Raw genomic sequence first — 21,797 nt, 5'->3', positions numbered from 1 at the left:
CCATAATCAAAATCTTGTCACTACCCAGAGCTGTTTCACTTCTAATAAGTTAAATTCATACAACCATTTTCTGACCCATGTCCTTTTCCTTTTCCTCTCTCTCTTTTCCTGTCATCTATCCATGAAAATCTCCAATGCCCTGGCCCCACTGTCTTCACAGCCTTGACTATCTAGCTTAGACTCTGTGGTGCATCACTTTGACCATGGTTCACATGCTGGTATCTTACTTCCCTCCTTCATTCTCCTAGTTTTTCAGACTCCCACTAAAATATAAATAAGCCTCAAACTCCATCTTCTTGGCATTACTCCAGATGCTGAGTAGTCCTGGTGAGAAACAATATGACAGGATCCAGATTAGTACATATGCCCAACTGCTACCTCAACTGGATTCTTACTGCTATTCAGCACTCCTCTGTGTTTCATCAGGAGGATCTCCCACTCCCTGAAAGTTTACATGCTTACACACTTCACTCAAGCCTCACAACCAACCACTGCCCTTCCTCTGCAAAGGCCTTCCTTTTAGATAGAAAACAGGAACCACTTGATGAAAGCTTCCTTAACTTCCCTCCATCAAACCTACAAATGTATCCGCACTTAGGCCCAACCTTTCCTCCTTTCCACCTATCACAATGGCAGAGCATGTGGATTTCCAAGACAGTTTCCTCCACCTGTGCTAGTATCTTGTTGCTCTCCACCCCTCCTGCCGCCCTCAGCAGTTTACTCCATTGATTATCATTCTCTTCCAATTGCCCTCCTTTCTCATTCCTTACAGTCTGCATTTAAACAAATTAAAACACCTGCTTTGCCCTCCCCTTTGACTTCCAAATCCCCTGTAGTTACTATCCTTTCTTACTCATATTTCAGTCTCATCTCCCATATTCATTCATTAACTTTTTACGCTCTTCTTTGAGCAAAAGTCAGTGGGATGGCTGTTAGTTCATTACATGATTTTTTAGCAGCATTTGATTGTGTTGACTACCCCTTCCTTTTTGAAACGGTCTCTTCCTTGGGCTTCATGATACCAGACTTTCTTGGTCTTCCTACCTCCATGGTGACTCCCTTTTCAAGGTCCCCTTCTGTATCTTCTTGCTCTGCTCATTCTTACACCATTCCTCGAATTTTCCATTGGTGTTTTATTCATTCCATGGTTTCATTTACTGGAAACTTCCAAGTTTTTATCACCACCAACAAGCGCTATTCCTGAGTTCCAACTAGGGTGACCAACCACCCTGACTTGCAAGACTAAGGAGTTTCCTGGAGCACAGGACTTTCAGGGATAAAACTGGGAGAATTAGGCAATCTGGGATGAGTTGGTCATACTAGCCCCTTCTTACTCACTAGACATGCTAACCTGGATGTCCCACAGATACCTCAAGTATAATACAGACTGTTCCCAACTTACAATTTTTTGACTTTATAATGATACAAAGCAATACACATTCAATAGAAACTGTACTTGACTACCCATACAACCACTGTTTTTCACATTCTGTATTCAACAAATTACATGAGATATTCAATACTTAATTATAAAATAGGTTCTGTGTTATATGATTTTGCCCAACTGTGGGCTACTGTAAGTGTTCTGGAATGTTTTAGGTAGGCTAGGCTAAGCTATGATGTTTGGAAGGCTTAGGTGTATTAAATGCAGCTTTGACTTTCTGAATTATGATGGGTTTATCTGGACATAACCCCATCATAAATCGAGGTGCATCAGTATATACAAACTTGAATTAATTACCATTTTCCCCAAACTTCTACCTCTTGTTGTGTCCCTTATCTCAGTGAATGGCATCACCTACTCATGTCAAAACACTATGAGTGCTTTTTGACAACTGTCGAAGGTAAATATAATAGAAGGATTTCTGTATCTCCAAGCACTGAGTTTCCAGTCACATTTCTTATTAGGGGAATATTCAATAGGATTTTTTATTTTTTATTTTATTTTATTTTTTTTGAGACGGAGTCTCGCTCTGTCGACCAGGCTGGAGTGCAGTGGCCTGATCTCGGCTCACTGCAAGCTCTGCCTCCTGGGTTCACACCATTCTCCTGACTCAGTCCCCCAACAATAGGATTCTTATATAGCCTGTCAGCAATTTCAAATCTTCAGTGAAAAAAAAAAAAAACAATTAAAAAACTTATCATTTATTTGAAAAGTTACAGATCTGTTGGATAGTACCAGTGGTGCAAGATTTTTTTTCTTAAATGCTACATTCTTCTGTTCAAGTGCTTGATGCTAATTTTGATCACTATTTAATCCACTATAAATATCATTTATTGATTTATTTTTATAGAGGCAGGGTCTCATTGTGTTGCCCAGACTGGTCTCAAACTCCTGGCCTCAAGAGATCCTCCCACCTCAGCCTCCCAAAGTGCTGGGATTATAGGCACGAGCTACCACACCCAGCCTAGTGTAAGTATTCTTCTTTAAACATTTTAGAATATTTCTAACATGCTGTTTAGGAATGATTAATTTTTCTTCCCAATAAGCTGAAAGACAGACATGTTCCTCAAGTAATGAAACTCTGGAAAACAATTTGTATTAACCTGTGAATGCCTCAGTCTGCAAGACACAGTACATGCTTTGTAGGTCATTAGGAAACAAAATGGTTGTCCTTCATAGTTCATTCTGTAAATGGCCTGTGGGCTGCAGTTAGCTCCACACGTCTCCTCACTCTGTGTGGGCTCCATCAAATATTGCCTTTAAATTTGCCTGGACAACTGCACAAGGGAGAATGAACGAAAGCTTCAGATTAAGAATGTACGAGAAGCACAAGACCCAAGACTCTTCAGGTCAAAGGAAGTAAGACAAAAAGGTGACTTCATGGTGTTCTGGGTTATTATATTTACATTTATTCATCTTCATTCAGCATGAGACAGTAGATGGGCTGATGATATAATGAAAAATTAAGACTAAATTTCACGAAGAACTACCTGAAAAGAAATCATTATTACTACAGGGCCTGGCCACCAAGGAAAATGGCATCCTTTCCCTTCTCTTGAATTTAAGGAGATGCGTCTGTCGCAGGGAATTTAGGTATATCATTCTCTTTTTTTTTTGAGCGGAGTCTCACTCTGTCGCCCAGGCTGGTGTGCAGTGGGGTGATCTCGGCTCACTGCAAGCTCTGCCTCCTGGGTTCACACCATTCTCCTGCCTCAGCTTCCCGAGCAGCTGGGACTACAGGCGCCCGCCACCACGCCCGGCTAATTTTTTGTATTTTTAGTAGAGACAGGGTTTCATTTTGCTAGCCAGGATGGTCTTGATCTCCTGACCTCGTGATCCGCCTGCCTCCGTCTCCCAAAGTACTGGGATTACAGGCATGAGCCACTGCACCCAGCCAGGTATATCATTCTTGAACTGGGTGGCTTGCTGTGGTTTCACAACTTAAAGTTTTTTACTAGACAGACAGTTACAAACATATTCTCCATTGTTCAATGTATTTATCTAAGCTCGTGCTTACCATTTCCACCCTCTTACCAGCCATCTTGTGACCACATTTGTACGTATTAGTGCTTTCATCAGGGGGTAAGTGCATCAATAAGAGGAGAAGTTGAAATTAGATTAGTTAATTTGCTACTTCATTAACAGCTGTGGTAAAAAGTCCAAGGAGAAAAAAGATTGAAACTAGCTAAAATGAGAGGTTTGTATTGTAAGTGAATCTAAATTATCTATGTCCCCTATTCCTGCGGATAACTGAGAGTCAGCTGTGCACACATCTGTGGGTGTTTATAAACATTTACCATCTGTGAGAAGCTTATGGGGTGTAAATGGTGGGCTAATTAGGGAAATGCTAGTCATTTCTAATGACAGTTGTTATGGATAAAGATTTTATCCAGGTTAAATTGATCTCAGAACCTCGATCACTGGAGGCCACTCTACCTTTTATGACAAGACTAAGCAGTTACACTATGCTGAACATGTCACACATTAAGGATGCATCATAACCAGATCAGACTGCTAGTTTATGCATGTTAATGAGGTCTGTTCTTAATAGACTGAAGTGCAGATTGAGTATTTGTCAGAGAAAATGAGAAGGTGTCAATCTGTTGAAAGGTCAACCATTTCTATAATATATGACATTTTCATTTCCGTTCTACACACATATTAAGTACCTTCCATTCAGAAAATTAAGAGCATAGACAGAAAACTACAGATTCTAGTTTTCTAGAGACAGGAAACTAGATAAATGAAGAGTTGTCCATATACACACACATATGTGCATACAGATATATTTCCCTAACTTCCCCATATCAGTAACTTTTTCTAAACATATCTTTTACTGATCCATATTGTGGGCAAACATTCTAAACAGGTAATTTTAAACTAAATTCATCCTATAACCAAAGGGAAAAAAACCATACTGTATAAGAAGAGAGTCATCTTTACTGTGTAATAAAAAGTATCTTAAAGTAGAGTTTATGTTGTAAAAGAGGACAGTGTCATAGAACAAGTGAGTGGAAGAGTAGGCAAAACTTGATTCCTTGGGTTCTAATAAAGTTTGTTATTAATTTACAGAATACAGATGGAATTGTCCAAATTAGAAGGAATCTTATTTTGCAGATAAGGAGAATTATGGTCTGAAGACAACCGGCCTGATATTACTTAGCTACTGGTGGAGCAGGGACTGGAATACTGGTAACCCAACTCCTAAGTTTGAGCACGAAACATTTCATGACACCACTATTCACAGAGAATAGCAATATTGTATATAATGTCAATAATTTTGTAAATGAAAAAAAAAAACACCCTATGTAAAATGTCACTCCTTCCCACACTTCCTATCCCCCCATCCCTACTTTATTTTGTTCTCCTCATAAGTTGTGGACTCCTAATGCTGTATTTATCTTAAATGTTGTCTGTCTCCTGCCAGAATACATATCCATGAGGGTCAGGACACTTGATTGTTTTATTTTCTGCTGTAATCCTAGTGCCTAGGATAGTATCATGACATAATATGCGATAAATAAATATTTGTTGAAGGAAAGTTTTGATAGAAATAGTTTTTTTTTTTCACCATCACACTAATAATTCTACTAATGATCGAAGTATTTCAATGCCGATTTTATAATTCCTTTTGTCAGAAATTTAATGGTCACAAAAGCAAATCATATAGGAGACTTGGGAATATCTTTCAGAATGTTAGATAAAGTGTAATTAGTACCTAACAAAAAAACAATGACTAAAGACTGACTATAACAATATCACATGCCAGCAAAATAAATGAATGCAAACTTCAATAATGAGAATCCTAGAGCCTTGGAACTGAATGTCTGGGCTATTTTTAGATGAAGGGGAAGGAGTGGGACTGACCTGTTTTCCTTCAAGGGGATAATGGGACACATTATCTCCCTTACCCTACCTGAACCCCATGCCTCAGATTCTCCAGGAAAGGGCCACCTCCAGCTTATCCTCATGAGCTAAACATGATTTATTTTCAGAGGTTCTTGGTTAATCTAGTTATAAAAACTTGCACAGTTGTCTTTATTAGCAAATTTGTTTTTATTTTCCTCTATGAAAGAAGTTAATAGTTACATGCAGATGTTGTTTCTTACCCTATGCCAGGCCCATTCAGGTAAAAAACATTCCCAAGATTAAAAAGCCTTTAAATTGGAGATGTAAAATCTATGTGTTCTAAAGCAGGTACGAGCAGCATCATCTACCTGTTCATGAAGTATTTTCCCTGTCTTCTCACACTCAATCCACTAGAAAGCCCTATTGATTCTGCCTCTAAACTGCCTTTCAAATCCATCTTGTCTTCTCTTTCTTAGTGCATCCTAGTTAAGGTCTTCTGCATATATCTCTTGCAAAATTGCAACAGAGTCCTAATTGGTCTCATTCCTCCTAGTCCCAACACCCTCTGATCCATCTGCGTTTTTGCTACAGAGCCATTTCTCTAAAAGCAAATCATATCACTGCTCTGTTTAATGCCCTTGAAATGTACCTACGAAATAAAGAAAAAAAAACAATTCCAAAGCATAGCATGCTCTCTTGACTTCTAATTTAGCCTCATTTCTGCCCACAGTTCTACCCAAAGATCATTCAGGCCTGCTACATTACTTGTTAGTCCATATATAAATGTCACACCTCTGTATCTGAATTTACTTAGCCCATTGGATGCCCAGGCACAGAAACTCTGGTCCTTTATTTCACTGCGTTCATTTGGTACCCACCTAATTCAAGATTCCACATTTCAAAGGAACAACAAAGGTAGTCTTTTCTGCATTTATTGCTCAGATGTCAATCCATCCTCCTTTCTCCCACCCCAATATGCGAGCCAAAGGATAATTCTTAGTACAGGAACTAACCATGTAGCAGAAAATGTGCACCACAAGAAGCTGAGTACTGTGGTTGAAGCACAGTAATTTCCTATGCGCCCTGCCTGGGGAAGAAATAAAAAGTTCACGAAGAAAGAGCGCAAGTGCAAGAGAGGAATGTTTCCAAGAATCATTAACATAAGGAAGCCGAGGAGGGAACTATTTGGTTACCATTCAAAGGCAAACCGGTCATCACCTTTACCACAAGCAGACAGGAGGAATGATGCCAAAGCAGGAAGGCTGTTATGGACCTAGATGCCAACTGAACCAGAAAGAGGGCACATGCACAGAAGGGTGCCCCAACTGGCTTCCTTCATCCAAGGAAGAAGGGAGATAAGAAGAGATCATGGAAGGGAATTTCAAACACAAATAACAACTCTCTACTGAAATTACTGGAAATATGCACACACACACACACACATGCAGAGACAGAGAATTGACTACATTGTTAACCATCAGGTAGGTTGATGGCTCAGTCATAAATTAAACTGCATTTATAGAAATAGTTATATTTTTGCATATCTGAACTTGCTGTCATAACTATGAAATTCCCCATTTGTTACCAAAACTATAAGAGCACATAAAACAAACTTGACATATGTCATATCTTGTCCTAGGACTGTGCCAATCTATTTTATGTGGGTCTGCATAAATAGAACATGTAAAGTTGAGGAGTTTTTGTCCCACAAATGTGAATTCCATAAATATTTTTAAAGTGCTTATTAAACACCTGCTATGAAAAGAAATTAGAAGCAACAGCTCACTGTAAAAGATTTTTTTTTAAAACATGGCTAATTTTGTATAAAATTGTTATTTTTGAAAGATTTATTATTTGAGAAATAATGGCATGTTTGATCTTTATAAAAAAGCACATTTTCATAGCAAAATCAAAATATTAACTGAAATATCATTTAAAATAACTACAGTAAATGTTTCATATCATGTCCCTCCTTTCTTGTACTTCATTAAAGATTAATACTGAGTATCAAATTAATGAAATGAGATAAACCCTTACTTCGAAAAGACTTCTTTTGAAGAAGTTTCTAGGAGGAATACACCAAATGGTCAAAACTTCTGTTTCAGAATCAGCTGACCTCAAATTGGAGCAGGCTAAAAACATGCACACAAGTGTGTGTGTAAACGTACACATGCATCCTCCCCATATAGAAACCCCATTAGTTAAGTTACAATACATCCAGATGGAAAATTTTATCTCTAAGGGAGATAAAATGGTAAACACCATGAGATATATTTTCCCCTTCTTTTCTTACCTTTCCCTTTTATAGCTGATAAAAGATGACCGAGTTCATATTCTACTTATATCGAAGTGCAACGCTTTAGGAATAGGACAGTATCAAGCATACAATAGGAATTATCTCATAGGAAGATGTGAAAAACAACACTCCTTCCCAAGATTTCCCCATCACATGAGTGTAACAATTCTGAACAAACCTTGACATCATTTGGGTTCTTCCAATATTTTCTAGGCAGATAAGAACGTTTCTTTAATTTCCCACAATGCCTTCAAATGTAACATTATGACATTTTATGCTTGATCTCAGCAGATATCATGACTTAGGAAACAGCATTTCCTCAGACTGTAATGCTATTTACCTTAATGGTAGAATCAATTAGAATACAGTATAATCCAAACCACATGTTTCCTCATACCAAATTCCTTCAGAATCTCATGGAAAGGGTCTCTGAAAGTTTGTCTATGGGTAGTGGGAACAGAACTAGCATCTTTGCTCAAGGGCGAAAGGTATTTCCAATGATCATAAACAATATTTTCGTCTACCAAAGCCAAAATCACAGAATACAATTAACAGAGTCACAGCAAAATGATAAAATAAGCTGTTAAAATAGTTAATAAATTTATTTTTTATCTAACAAAAATATCCCATGCATTCAAGAAATAATGAGTGACTACTATCAAAAGGCACTGTCCGTTTTTTGAGAGAAGTACAGAGCATTACTGTTCCATATCAAACCTTAAAATAAATAATAAAGGATAAAGGTTTTTAAAAAGTACTTTTCTTCACACGTGATTCCAGCAGAAAGTACAATCTAATTAGCATTGAGAACATCCACTGCAAATCAGAGATCATAATTGCAATTCAGCACTAACAGAATCATCACTTCTGAAATATATCTGAAATACAGCAGAAAGACTGTCTTTTTCTTAGTTCTTGGCCTTTGAATTAAAATAATCTTTTGTTCCCCAAGCAAACAATCTTCTTGACTTTGTAACACTTGAAGGCTACTTTGCAGTTAAAAAGAGGAACCGTCACACATTTAGAATCTTCAAACTAATTGCCAGTCACAGAATCAGAGTTGGAATGACTTTGGAGGGAATCTATCCAGTTTCCTAAAGCAGTGATCCTTTACACAACACTCATGAAAGCTAGTAATAGAACCTCAGATTCAGCACTAATTTTACAAGAGTTCCTGCCTGAATAGCACTAATAGTTTAAAAATAAACATTCAAAGGATTCTATTGAACTGAAATTACTGTCACTTATACCCATTAATGATAATTATTATTGGAAGTTCTATGATGGCAATTCACTCTAGTCAGGCAATGGTCTCCAAGAATTGTTTGCTCTAAAAACAGTCAGTCATCTATTTTCTGTTACTACACTAGTCTGTCATATTCTTCCCGCCTTGGGGCATTCTAGCCTGTGTTAAGGCTGCCCTCAATGTTAACTCTGTTACTATCATATTGCTTATAGTTCTCTTGAAAAACATTGGATATATGAGGAAGGAAGTTATCCAGGAAACAATATTTTAAAATCCTATTACAAAATAAAGTCTAATTTCATCTAAACACTAATGCCTATTTATACCATTTACAAGTAACATATCAATATTCAATTTCTTTGCTTAATTTTCCCAGTCTGCCCTAAGGTATATTTATTTATTCATCATCAAATGCCAAATACTACTGAGTTGGTTTTTTTTTCCTCTCTTTGAGATAATCACTTTAGACTTTGAGCAACCTTCATGACCAAGTTCAACACCAATGAATAGATTTCCTTCAAGTTTAAGGATTTAATGTCAGAATGACCAAAATACAAAGAAGAGAGCCTATTAATAAAAAAAGAAAAACCTGGCTCCACCTATGACCTTTTGACACACTGATATTTTCCTCTTGAAAGATATACAAACAATACCATAGAAATACTGGGGTCTATAAGCTGGACTAAAAGGATAAGAAGCACAATGGTTGTGCTAGATCAGTTACTGAAACAATCAGCAGCCCAGATGCTTGCTAGCATTTCAAAAGTTCAACTGCATGACTTTCCACTTCAAATTAATAGATCTAAAAATCACACAATTCTCTGCAGCGAGAGATATGCTTAAAGATGACGTTTTCCCTGACAATTATAATTAATTTTATCAATATATCAATTTTAATTTGTCAATTATTTATTTATCAATTTATAAATATATCAATTTTATCAAAATAACAATAACTCATTATTATTTTTCAACACAGACTGGTCATTTTGCAAATGCATGCTTTTGCATTTAGGAAGACAAGAAAAAAGTTTTTTTTTTACTTCATGGGTTTTTTTTTTACTCTGTCTCTTAAAATAAAAAAAAAAGAGTCTACGAATTATTGATCTATATTATGAATCAGCAAAATTTTTCTGTAAAGGGACAGCTAGCAAATATTTTAGGTTTTGTGGGATATATGGTTTATGTTGATTAGTGGAGANTCAAAATAACAATAACTCATTATTATTTTCAACACAGACTGGTCATTTTGCAAATGCATGCTTTTGCATTTAGGAAGACAAGAAAAAAGTTTTTTTTTTACTTCATGGGTTTTTTTTTTACTCTGTCTCTTAAAATAAAAAAAAAAGAGTCTACGAATTATTGATCTATATTATGAATCAGCAAAATTTTCTGTAAAGGGACAGCTAGCAAATATTTTAGGTTTTGTGGGATATATGGTTTATGTTGATTAGTGGAGACAGCTAAGGAGTATTGAATGTTACAGACACAGAAGATGCAATGCTGTGATTGAGTTCTCAATTATAATACAATAAATGTGGCTGATATTATCAAAGTTACAGAGTTTTCCACATTGTGATAAGACCAAAAGGACTGATTGGTATGATTTTTTTGTCCTAGAATATGAACAGGGTGAAGTTATGAATAAGTGATGTTAATATAAAGATTTCTTGGGTAAAATTCTTAGAGGTAGACCATGCTACACCTTAAAAACTTAAATTATTTTGCCTCAAATAAAGTTTATGAAAATTGGCATTTAATCTTTTATTCCCAAAAAAGTTAAACAACAAAAGTTGAGACTATAGTAAATATCATATTATAATAATATGAAAACATTTTGAAAATGATTTTAAAATATTAGATGAGCAATAAACTAATTAGTATGATGATGTGCCACAAAATGTTTAACAAGAGTGGCACTAATAACCCTCAAGAAAGTTTAAAAAGAAAGAAAGAAAAAGACAAAAGAAAAAAATAATCACTTTCAAATTAAGTTATGCTGGAAGTCTGAGAACCTCCTTTTCTTTTCCGGGTCTTGTTGGAAGGGGACAAAGGATGGTGTGTGAGCCTTGTATAGCTGCATGGAGAAGACGCATATTAGTGCACAAAATGGTTGAACTCTGAATGAGTTTTCATAATTTAAGCTACGTTATTCCAGTGAAAGAGATGCCTGCACAGAAGTGAAAAGCTGCATAGCTAACTGACAGAGAGACTCTTGGAAAAATTTCCCACCAGACATTGCTTGATACTATGCATGTAACAGAATTTCAGTTTCTTAATACCATCAGAAGGAAAAAATTGTAACATAGTACAGTTGGTGGACATGGAAGAATGTCTCAGGGCACACATCCTGAGTAAAGCACATAAAATGTTTGTGCTACTTCTAAAACTTACTATATTACAAATTCTCTGTTTCCTTAACTTCTATTCTGAGTCAAACAATGAAGGTACTGGACACATTTCTACCTCCCTCAGAAAAGTTGACCTCTGGCAACTATGTTGGGTCAGAACTATTCAGAATATTGAAGAATCCCTCCTTTGACTGTGACAATCCTCCCAGAAGTTCCAAATACAAAGGGAGAGACCACCTGGCTTAAAACCACTGATTATGTTACCAAAGACACAGCTGACCCTCTCACAGATTTCCATGGAAAATAATTCTCAATCTTCTTATATAGGTATAGTCTAGTGACAGTTAGCAATTACTAATAATCATTTTGGGCCCTTTTTTCCTGTACCATGGTTAAATCAACAGTGGTAAAATATAATAGCACAATAGTTAAAAATATGACCTCATGAGAAGACTTGAATACTGGTTTCATGGCTTGCTAAATTTGTGATCACATGCAAGTAAATTAAACTTTTTGATAGATAAAATAGTCTCATGATTTTTAAGTATTACATGTAATAATAAATATAGGCTGGCAAATAATATCTGATCAATAAATGCTAGCAGTAGTAGTAGTAGTAGTAGTAGTTGTTGTTGTTGTTATTACAATATCTGTTCTATAAATGATGGAGTAAAGAAAAGATAAATATATCTAAGCCAATGCAATTCCATTTATTCTACCCTTCTATATTGAGAAAGTATTAAAACTATTGGCTTCTTTATATGAACCAATTGCTAATAACACTAGAAAACTGAAAGCATTACTGCACAAAACTAGAATATGGGCAATGATGGAAAGTAATCTAAGTTTTATGATATCTGTAGAAGTCAGGGTAATTGTTAAAGCCTTTATGAAAGCAAGTACAAACATTAATTGCATATCTGTTGAGATTGGCAGAGACATTCCCAAGTAGTATTTATGTAATATGCATTTCCTCTAAAATAGAGGCCTAATTGCTTAGTTATTCTAAATTGCAGAATGGAAAACAAAGGAGCAGTTTTGGCCATGTGGGTAAACAACAGATTTCTAAAAGCTAATTATCTCTTTATTTAATAGACTGAAGTTGCACCAAATGAGACATTTAAGTCTAATAAATAATAGACAAATTGTAACCTAAAGACTAAAATATAGGAGCTGCTCATACAGTTTTTATTACTCCATTAAATAAGCTCTTATTTACTTCCCCCACAAAACATAATTACACAACACTGGGTCCATTTCAAGGCCATTTTGATCTGCTATTTAAAAATGATGTGAATCAACTTACATACTCAGGAAGTCTTAGAGTATAATGTTTGAATTCTATTATCAAATGCCCTATTTGTGTCCATGATTAAGAAACAGAAATGGAATTTAGAGAAAGTTGTGCATAATCACATAAAATTATTACTACTACTTGCCTTACTAGAAATGATTACACATAAGAATAGTTATGCATTTTAAATTAATAAACACCAGTGTCTATGCTTAGTAGTCTTCATGTCAGATGAATACTGTAGGTATTTCTTAAATTAAAAGAGTTCAAACTCAAGGATCAACCTTAGATGTTTATTCAAAATTCACATATTGATTAAGTAAAGACAACGTGAAAATGTAACTTGCTTGTTTATGTAATACCAAAACATTCAACAGAAATAACCAAAACTGTGTATGTGAATATTTAAGAGACCTTCATGCTCAACATTTAAAAAAAAAAATGAGAAAACAGAAACGAAAACATCATGTTTTAACATCATAATATGATAATAGGAGACTGCTTTCTTAGTTTTGAGGCTCAGAAGGATTTTAATGCTTCATTTCTCTTCTTGGAGAAATTTAGTCCACTATTTTACCTTTATTTTCATTCTATTAACAAAATCACATTTTGAAATGATAGTGATAATAAATAATAGTAGATTTGGAAATAGTTGCCTGTTCTCTTGCCAAGGGCAAGTAATGATTTACTGTGGGTAAGAAAGAACAGGAATTTAATTTACTCTGCTACCTCAGATAGCGATATAAGAATTTCAACACCTGTGAAAAAATTCAGTTCTTATTTGCATGGAGGAAATACTAAAGCCATGAAAATATATGGAAGGAAGCTCCCTGTGGGTTTATGGCAGAGTTATGTGAAGATTTTTCTCTTCCTCTACCATCCAGGGATATGTGTCTTACATACGAAAATAAACTAAAACAAAAAGTTCTTGGCTCAGTGAGGTAACAAAACACTAATGTAAATTCAATAATTCACCCTTCCACATTCTTTTAAGGCTGAGAAAGTCGGGCTAAAAATTTTTACAAAGATTTGAGCAGTACCATGTTCTGTACTAAAATATAACACCTGAGGAGAAAAATTACATAAAATGTCAACTGATCCTCACAATGTTTAAAATATACACCACATTAGCACATATAGAGTAGCTTATAAGCTTGTTTATCCAAAAACCACATACACTGATTATATAAATCTTATCAACTTCTGAGGATTTTTATTAAACAATATTTAAATTAGAAAGTTTGATATATACTGTCTCCTTAGTTCTCTGAGACCAAATTTTGTTACTGCCACCAGCCTAAGCAGTCTCCATCTCATTATCATTCTTATTTTAGTTCCTATAAATTATTATCTGACATTATTTTATATTTGGTTATTTGAAGCACTCATTAGAATTTTAAACTTCATTACAGCAGGAACTTTTTTATTCTTATTTATCACTGTAATCTCAACATATAGAAAAAAACTTGATGAATAAAAGAACAATAAAAAGTGGCCTTGCTATGTTTCATTTTTTACCAATAAAATAATAATAGAAATGATAACACATATTTTTATAATAGTACAGTGTCTTTATTGAAGATCATATTTGTCAAATATCACATAAGGATAAAATTCAATGTATCAATTTAAAAGTATAAAAAACTGATCTTTTACATGTCTTCAGTAATTAAGTGCTAAATTAGATACACTACTTTAGTAACCTCCATTTCATAAAGCCTTCAAATGTTATAAAATCATGACTTGACAAAAGCATATTCTACATATAATATGGAAAAAAGGTGATTGTATATTTGTGATGTTTTAAAATGAAAAGTTATCAATAAATAAGCATGTAATAATATATTTGTTATATGATTATATGACTCACTTGGTAATAACAATTACTTTAAGAAATCAAATACTTGGTTCTTCTACGTTAATAATTGTGTTGATTTTAAAGGAAAACTAAGGACCATTCAGAATCATCATAATTTATTGGGATTTTAGAAGCGGTCTTTCACTTTGGTGAGAAAATTATGTGTTTACAAATATTATGAAATTTGGGCTATTATCCCTAGATTATTTTAAATCCCACAGTCTAAAAAAAAAAACTCAAAGTTGACTTGCAAAATTTCAAATGTTTTTAAAAGACAAAGTCTCACAGTTGCTTTTTAAATCATAGCTCTTTCAGCATGTTGTATCAAATGAGTTTTATGACATCTACAGCATATTCATAGGTATGATACAGATACAGCATATATCTGTATTTATTTTACAAATATGTTTAAATTATTTTAATATCATTTATATAAATCAAAGTTACTCAGACTATGCTCTGCAGAGGGCACTCCTGAAAAATGTTAAAATGTATGATGCATATGCACCTCAGCAAATTAGAGGTTTGGAAAGTCCTATTGGGTGAGGATTTTACATTTACTTGAGGCCCACCTATGACAATTTGCAGACCATGTTTAGGAAGAGATAGTACAGAAAAAGTCTAATAAAATAATCCAATAGGTCAAATAAGATGGGCTCTATGATTAATGAAAGATATAATAAAGTATTTCTTTAAATCTATTGTTAAAATTAAAAACATTCAAGCCTATTTTAAAATTAAGAAAAGAAGGTAATGTCATCAACATAAAATTACCTATTTTAAAGCAACATAAAACAGCTATTAAACACAATTGATGGCTAAATATTAGAATGGTTTTGGTAAAATTCAGAAACAGATCCTAGTATATTAAAACCTATATATCAAATATATGAATAATTAAGGAAGAATTATAAATAAGTGGAGTAGAGTCATATTATAAATAATCAAAACTAGAAAAGAAATGAAGTTGATATAAAATCACTGAAAGGATGATTTTATAAACTTAAAGGTGATAGAAAAAAATAACAAAGGCAAATATTAAAACATCATAGAATGAAAATAAAATAGTTTTATATATGTCAAGATATAGAAATAAAAAAGCCACATTGGAAAGAGATATTTAAAATGTAAATATGAATACATACTGAGCTAACTTGTACAAATCAATAAAAAAGATAACAATTCACAACAGAGGAACGAAAAGTGAACTATAAACCCTTTTAAAAGTCCAACTTTAGTAATACTCAAAGAAATGCAAATTAAGATAATAAAACATAAATTTAAAATCTATAAAATTAGCAAAAATCTTTTAAAAATAAGAATATTAAACCAAGGCACAATCATAACTCAATGTTGAAAGTTGAGAAAATTAAAGTTACGCTTCTGCAAATCAATTTGTAAGTATGCATCAAAAGTCTTAAAAATATCCTTTTCTATTCCATGTCCAATAAAATAATTATTTTCTATTTATGAATAAAAAGATTAATCACATTGAAAAGTCAGCAATAACTATTGTTCCATGACTTCATTACTGACTAATGCAAGTTAAATTATACAATTATACATGGCACATCCAGTGGAATCAATCATATAGATATTAAAAAGTATAACAATTACAAGTTATGAATAACATGAAACATTCAAAAGCTCAGCAATATAAAGTGTGACACTGAACTGCATAGCTACTATTAGAAAGCAGAAAAATTTTAAACTGAAAGAACAGTGTGCAGAAATGTTTATAGTGATTCTTTGGATAGGAAGATTATGGGTAACAGTCTTTTGATCTACTATTTTTTTAGGTGTTTTCTATAATGTAAATAAATTTGAAAATAAACTTATTCTTAAAATGAATATTTCCTTATGGAGACACAAATTTAAATTAAAACATTACTGAGATTACACTGGAAGTTTTATTAGAATTTCTGTGCCCTATCAAGTTTCAATCTTTCAAACTGGTATAAGAGAGAATGACTAAGACACTCTGTGTGATCAGACTCTGGGCAAAACCCACAAACAATGCATCCAATCTGCCATCTAGCAACTCATCTAGATAACTTTAGCCAACGCTAAAAGAGTTAATGTTTAGGCTGGGAGCGGTGGCTCATGCCTGTAATCCCAGCACTTTGGGAGGCTGATGCGGGTAGATCACCTGAGGTCAGGAGTTAAAGACCAGCTTGGCCAACATGGTGAAACTCTGTCTCTACTAAAAATACAAAATTAGCCGGGCATGGTGCAGGCCCCTGTAATCCCAGTCACTCAGGAGGCTGAGGCAAGAGAATCCCTTGAACCCAGGAGGTGGAAGTTGCAGTGAGCCAAGAACGCGCCATTGCACTCCAGGCTGGGCAAGAAGAGCAAAACTCCATCTCAAAAACAAACAAATAAATAAAGAGCTAATGTTCAAACACCAGAATCTTCTGTAAGTTAGGAAATAATATATTAATTTACAATTCTTTCCAGAAGCATATTTTAAAAATAAACACTAAATCTTTCTGATCTCAATTTTCATTCATACTTAAAAATAATTCTGAGAATATTCCCTGAATTTCAAATATAAAGAAGAAATTGTGCTTAGATGATTTTTCTTCCCAGGAAGAAACAAGTGCAATACATTAAGGTACTCGGTTCACTTTAGTAAGCACAAAATATACCTGTAAAGTGAAAGTAAAGAAGGCAAAGTAGGCATCTCTATCTATTCCTGGGGAAACTTGAGGTGAATTTGCAACCCTGAATTGTAAACTATGGTGATTTAGCAGTGAAGCGGATGGATTTTAATTAAAGCCTTGTTCAATCCTTACTGACTTGAAAGTAGAAAAGCCAAATTTTTCAGGGAATGAAAATATAACTACATTTTACATAATTCTTTTGCTTCTAAATAAGTGGTATCTTTTAGCTTCTTGAAATACATATACACATATGTTTCTGTAAAATTTCAGTACCAGACTCTAAAAGATACTTTGAAACATATTGACAACAATTTTGTCATGTTTACAGGGGGAAAAAAAGTATCCAAAATGTTCAGACTGCTTTTTTCTTTTTGTTGTTTTTTTGAAGCAAAATCTCACTCTGTCTCCCAGGCTGCAGTGCAGTGGCAAGATCAAGGCATACTGCAGCCTCAACCTTCCAGACTCAGGCGATCCTCCTACCTCAACCTCCTGAGTAGCTGGACCACAGATTGGAATACACATAAATTCCATACATTGCAATTGGCTAATATTTCACGTAAGTCTCTTTCTTTTAAACAATGTTTATCCTCCATCAATTTTTTTCCCTCCCTTGGGATATTTTGTTGAAGAAACCAGGTTACATGTCCTATAGAATTCTCCACAGTAATTTTCTGATAGTTACTTTATTAACTGACATACATTATTAAAGATTGTTTATTGAGGTAGTAATTAAAGAAATGCGAATACGCTGGAAGCAAAACAGCAAAACAGAGGACCAAATCACCTATGACCATTAGAATGAAGACACTACACTATATGTTAGTAAATGGAAGGCAGAAAAGACCATAAAGAAAGAATTGTTCTATGGTTTAATTACAGAAACAAGTGATTGTATTTTCCTTTTTCACTAAGTTCACTAATATGCTAATAAAGCAGCCAGTATAAATCTTAAGTATACATAGAATAAATAGCAAATTTGATAGTACTCACCAGTCTTCACTTCTAATAAACGCTTTTTCTTTTGTTGGCGTTCAAGTCTTTCTCTCTCTGCTAATTCTTTAGCTATTCTGGCACGTTTTTCTTTTTCCTCTGCTTCTCTTTTTTTGATGTTCTCCTTTATTGCTTGCTATTACAAAATTTTGAAAATGATCAATTTTAACCAGTGATTCACCCCGCAAAATGGGAAATTATCTATTTGAAAATATACTTAAGGTAGAGACATGATTATCTTTTAGATAATGGTGAGTTATGTTAGTAATACATTCTTCTAAAAGGTATGCACAGAAACCCTTGTTAAATATGTTATATATCTATAAATATGACTGTTATTAAACTTAAACCTGCATCTTTAAAACATCTACATCTTGATGGAATTAACTAACTAAAAGGGAGATAGGAGACAGAAACTGAAAATAAAACAAGCATTTAATTCACAAATCAAAACTGTTTTCCCATATACATTTCCAAAAGTGTCTAGCAACTGAATTAGGGTTTTCCATATCTTCCTTGCAAAGCAAATTATCAAGTACAAGACAAATTATCAAATTAAAGACATGATAAAAGAAGTGAAATCTTGTAGTGGCTACTTTTTATTATAATCATATATGAAATTTTCTCATATAGAGAGAAATATCGTAAAGATAACTAAAGAAATGTTTGTCATTTCTAAGCCAGGTCCTCTGGCTATTGATCAAAACTAATAATAACATGCTAATCATAAGAAGATCTCAATAGATATGTGATTATTTGTTTAATTTCTTATTTCTTTTTTTTTTTTTTTTTTCCTTTTGTGGAGAATGGGGTCTCGCTGTATTACCCAGGCAGGTCTCGAACTCCTGGGCTCAAGCTATCCTCCTGCCTCTGCCTCCCTGAGAGCTGGGATTACAGGCGTGAGCCACCGCGCCCGGCCAATTTCTTATTTCTTAAGTGTTATACACATCAAGAAATGCCTCTCATGTGGCATTAAGGGGAATTAGCAGGTAAATATGGAGTTTTCAAGTGCCAACAAAGAGAGTAACATTATATTAAACACCAATGAAACCAAACAGGTTAACACAATGGAAGTTTATCACCACTGGTACTAAATAGAAAAGTGTGTAATTAAACTATAACAAGTAGGGGGTTTATGTTGTTTTGGGGAAGGCTTTTATTTCTTTACTGTGGTATTCTTTATTTCAACCCTAGAGTTAGCACAAGTTCTTCATTAAAATCAAATAATAAAGTTTAATATTTTGACCAACAACAAAAGAAACAAAAGCATAGAGTAGAGGGGATAGTAACTCATGCATGCATCCATTCATCCATCCATCCATTCCAATTAATACTTACTGAGAAACTACTAAACAGTATTGTTGTAAAGTAGAGGAGAAAGAAAAAGAGAGAGAGAGGAAAGGAAGGTAGAGAGGGGAGAAGGAAGAGTGCATAAAAGAGGACACTAAAACAAGTTTACATTCTATATGGTAGGGTATGGCAGGAGGCAGAGATAAACAATAAATAACAACAACAAAATAAGAGTGCTGTGATAGCATTCCTGAGAGGTTACTTTACATTAGGTAGAGAGACAAGGTCTCACTCTGACTTGATTCAAGCTGAATCTTGAATGTCAAGGAGCTAGGTAAGTGATGATCTAGAACACATCAGGCAGAGGGAAGTGCTAATGCAAAGGCTGCTGGTGGGTTTAGGAGACAGAAAGAAAGCCAGTATAAAGGTATAACATGAAGTCAGGGAGGTATGCTGAGGCCTGATCCCTCAGGTCTTCTAGGCCAAGATAGAGAGGTTGGATTTTCTTTTAATGTTTCTGGAAAATGACTAGAGATTTTCAAGCAGAAAAGTGCAAAACTACGTACACTGAGATACAAGCACCAACAAAGCACCTTTGTTTTGAACTATCTTTTCAAAGATATTTGCATAATGAACAGTATTTGAAGACAGACGTAGTATCTCCCTCCTAAGCTAAGGGGTTTGTTACTGCCCAGAATGATAAACTGGAGCAAAGGCTGGGCAGTCTTACTACCTATTATAAAAGACTGCATTCCCTAAATTCAGGATTTCCCTCCAATGACACAAACCACTATGGATGCAAGTGTCATCTGTCCCTTTCACATAGCCCTGTGGGTGTACGGGTTCAGAAACCTAAAAAAAAAAGGTTTAATCTGGCTATTGCTATTGTGTGAGTGGCAAAGAATTCTTTGTCTCTAACCCCAAATGAATGAAACGGTGTCAAGTTAACTTGTTAGCCTGTTAGTAGGTAAACTCTCAAACTCTTCACAGTTCTTGACATATATGAACGATAGTTATCATTGCTAAGCTATAAAATACCAGCTGCAATACTAAATACTTTATTATGCAATCCCTTTAATTCTCAAATTGGATTCTGAATTCTCTAATCTGGCCCAGAGTGGTTAAGTACTTGTTTACTGTAATAAAAGTAGTATGAGGCAGTAAGTTGCAAGATTTGAAAGTTAGCTACAGTCAGTGGTTTTCTACCATATTGCTTCATATTATGGTCATATATATTAAGAGGCAGCTAATGAGACAAAAGTTGTAATAAAAATCAACATAAGAGACTGGGCGCGGTGGCTCATGCCTGTAATCCCAGCACTTTGGGAGGCCAAGGCAGGTGGATCACGAGGTCAGGAGATTGAGACCATCTTGGCCAACATGGTGAAACCCCACCTCTACTAAAAATACAAAAATTAGCTGGGCATGGTGGCACATAACTGTAGTCCTAGCTACTTGGGAGGCTGAAGCAGGAGAATCACTTGAACCTGGGAGGCGGGAGGCGAGAGGCGGAGGTTTCAGTGAGCCAAGATCACACCACCACACTCCAGCCCGGCAACAGAGCAAGACTCCATCACACATGCGTGCGCGCACACACACACACACACACACACACACACACATCCATACGAGAATGGTAGGAGAAGATAATCATGGGTTCAAAGACAAGTGTATATATTTGTATGTGTGTGTGCATGCATACTCATGTATCTATGTATTTATAAGGGAGATGGGGTAATAAGATAGGTTGTGATAGAGAAAGGATAAGCAAATATTCAGGAATCAAAATTGTATTTCTTGCTTGAGAGAAATTAACAAGAGGAACCTAAAATAAATAAATATCATGTAGCTTATTTATGAGTCTAATTAAGGTATAACATTTTCTGATGTGAATTTTCTACTCTAATGACTGAATACATTTAAATGTGAGTACATAATAGGCCATCTGCTATCAGATATAATTGCCACACCCTTTTAGCATTCCCATGGGTAATAAAAAGTCAAAATTACTTTTCTAAGATCTATAAAAACGATGTTTACATTTAGAAATAAGGTCTGAAGAGGCACTTAAACCTATTCTGTTTTATGAAAATGCACTATTGATTTTCATTTAAAAAACTACTTCATTTAAAACATACCATATTCTGATATTATAACTATTAGTATAATTTTAGTTGAAAAAAATACCAATAGAGAACACAGAAATAGGTGTTCAGTCTGAGACTAGTATCCCAGTTCAAACAGTAATTTGAGATTTTCTTTTATTCTAAATGTTAAGAAGTAAAAGTAGCTTAAAACAGAAAAGCTTAATAATTAAAAGAGAACAATATTATTCTGGATGTGACTGCCTCTTAGTGACTTCCATCCTAAATTTGAATTAAGAAAGAAAAGTTAAGGGTTAGCCAGATATAAAGATAATTGGCTATAAGACATTGATTTTTAAAAAACATCATCTTTTCTTGACCTTGTTTTTTTTTTTTTTTTTTTTTTTTTTTTTTTTTTTTTTTTTTTTTTTT

At 34.3% G+C, this 21,797-nt stretch overlaps 1 protein-coding gene across 1 annotated transcript in view; it reads right to left on the bottom strand.

The window, feature by feature from the left end:
• DIAPH3 (diaphanous related formin 3) overlaps nucleotides 1-21,797 on the bottom strand; it is a 522,774-nt gene that overhangs the window by 133,072 nt on the left and 367,905 nt on the right. Inside the window, 1 exon segment of the mRNA XM_017892515.1 lies at nucleotides 17,992-18,127. Within this exon segment, the coding sequence (XP_017748004.1) occupies nucleotides 17,992-18,127 (136 nt within the window).

Source organism: Rhinopithecus bieti, unplaced genomic scaffold, assembly GCF_001698545.2.
Source record: "Rhinopithecus bieti isolate Rb0 unplaced genomic scaffold, ASM169854v2 scaffold_21155, whole genome shotgun sequence".
Taxonomy (NCBI): Eukaryota; Metazoa; Chordata; class Mammalia; order Primates; family Cercopithecidae; genus Rhinopithecus; species Rhinopithecus bieti.
The sequence above is the reverse complement of the archived record's forward strand: the minus strand, read 5'-3'. Positions and strand labels throughout refer to the sequence as shown.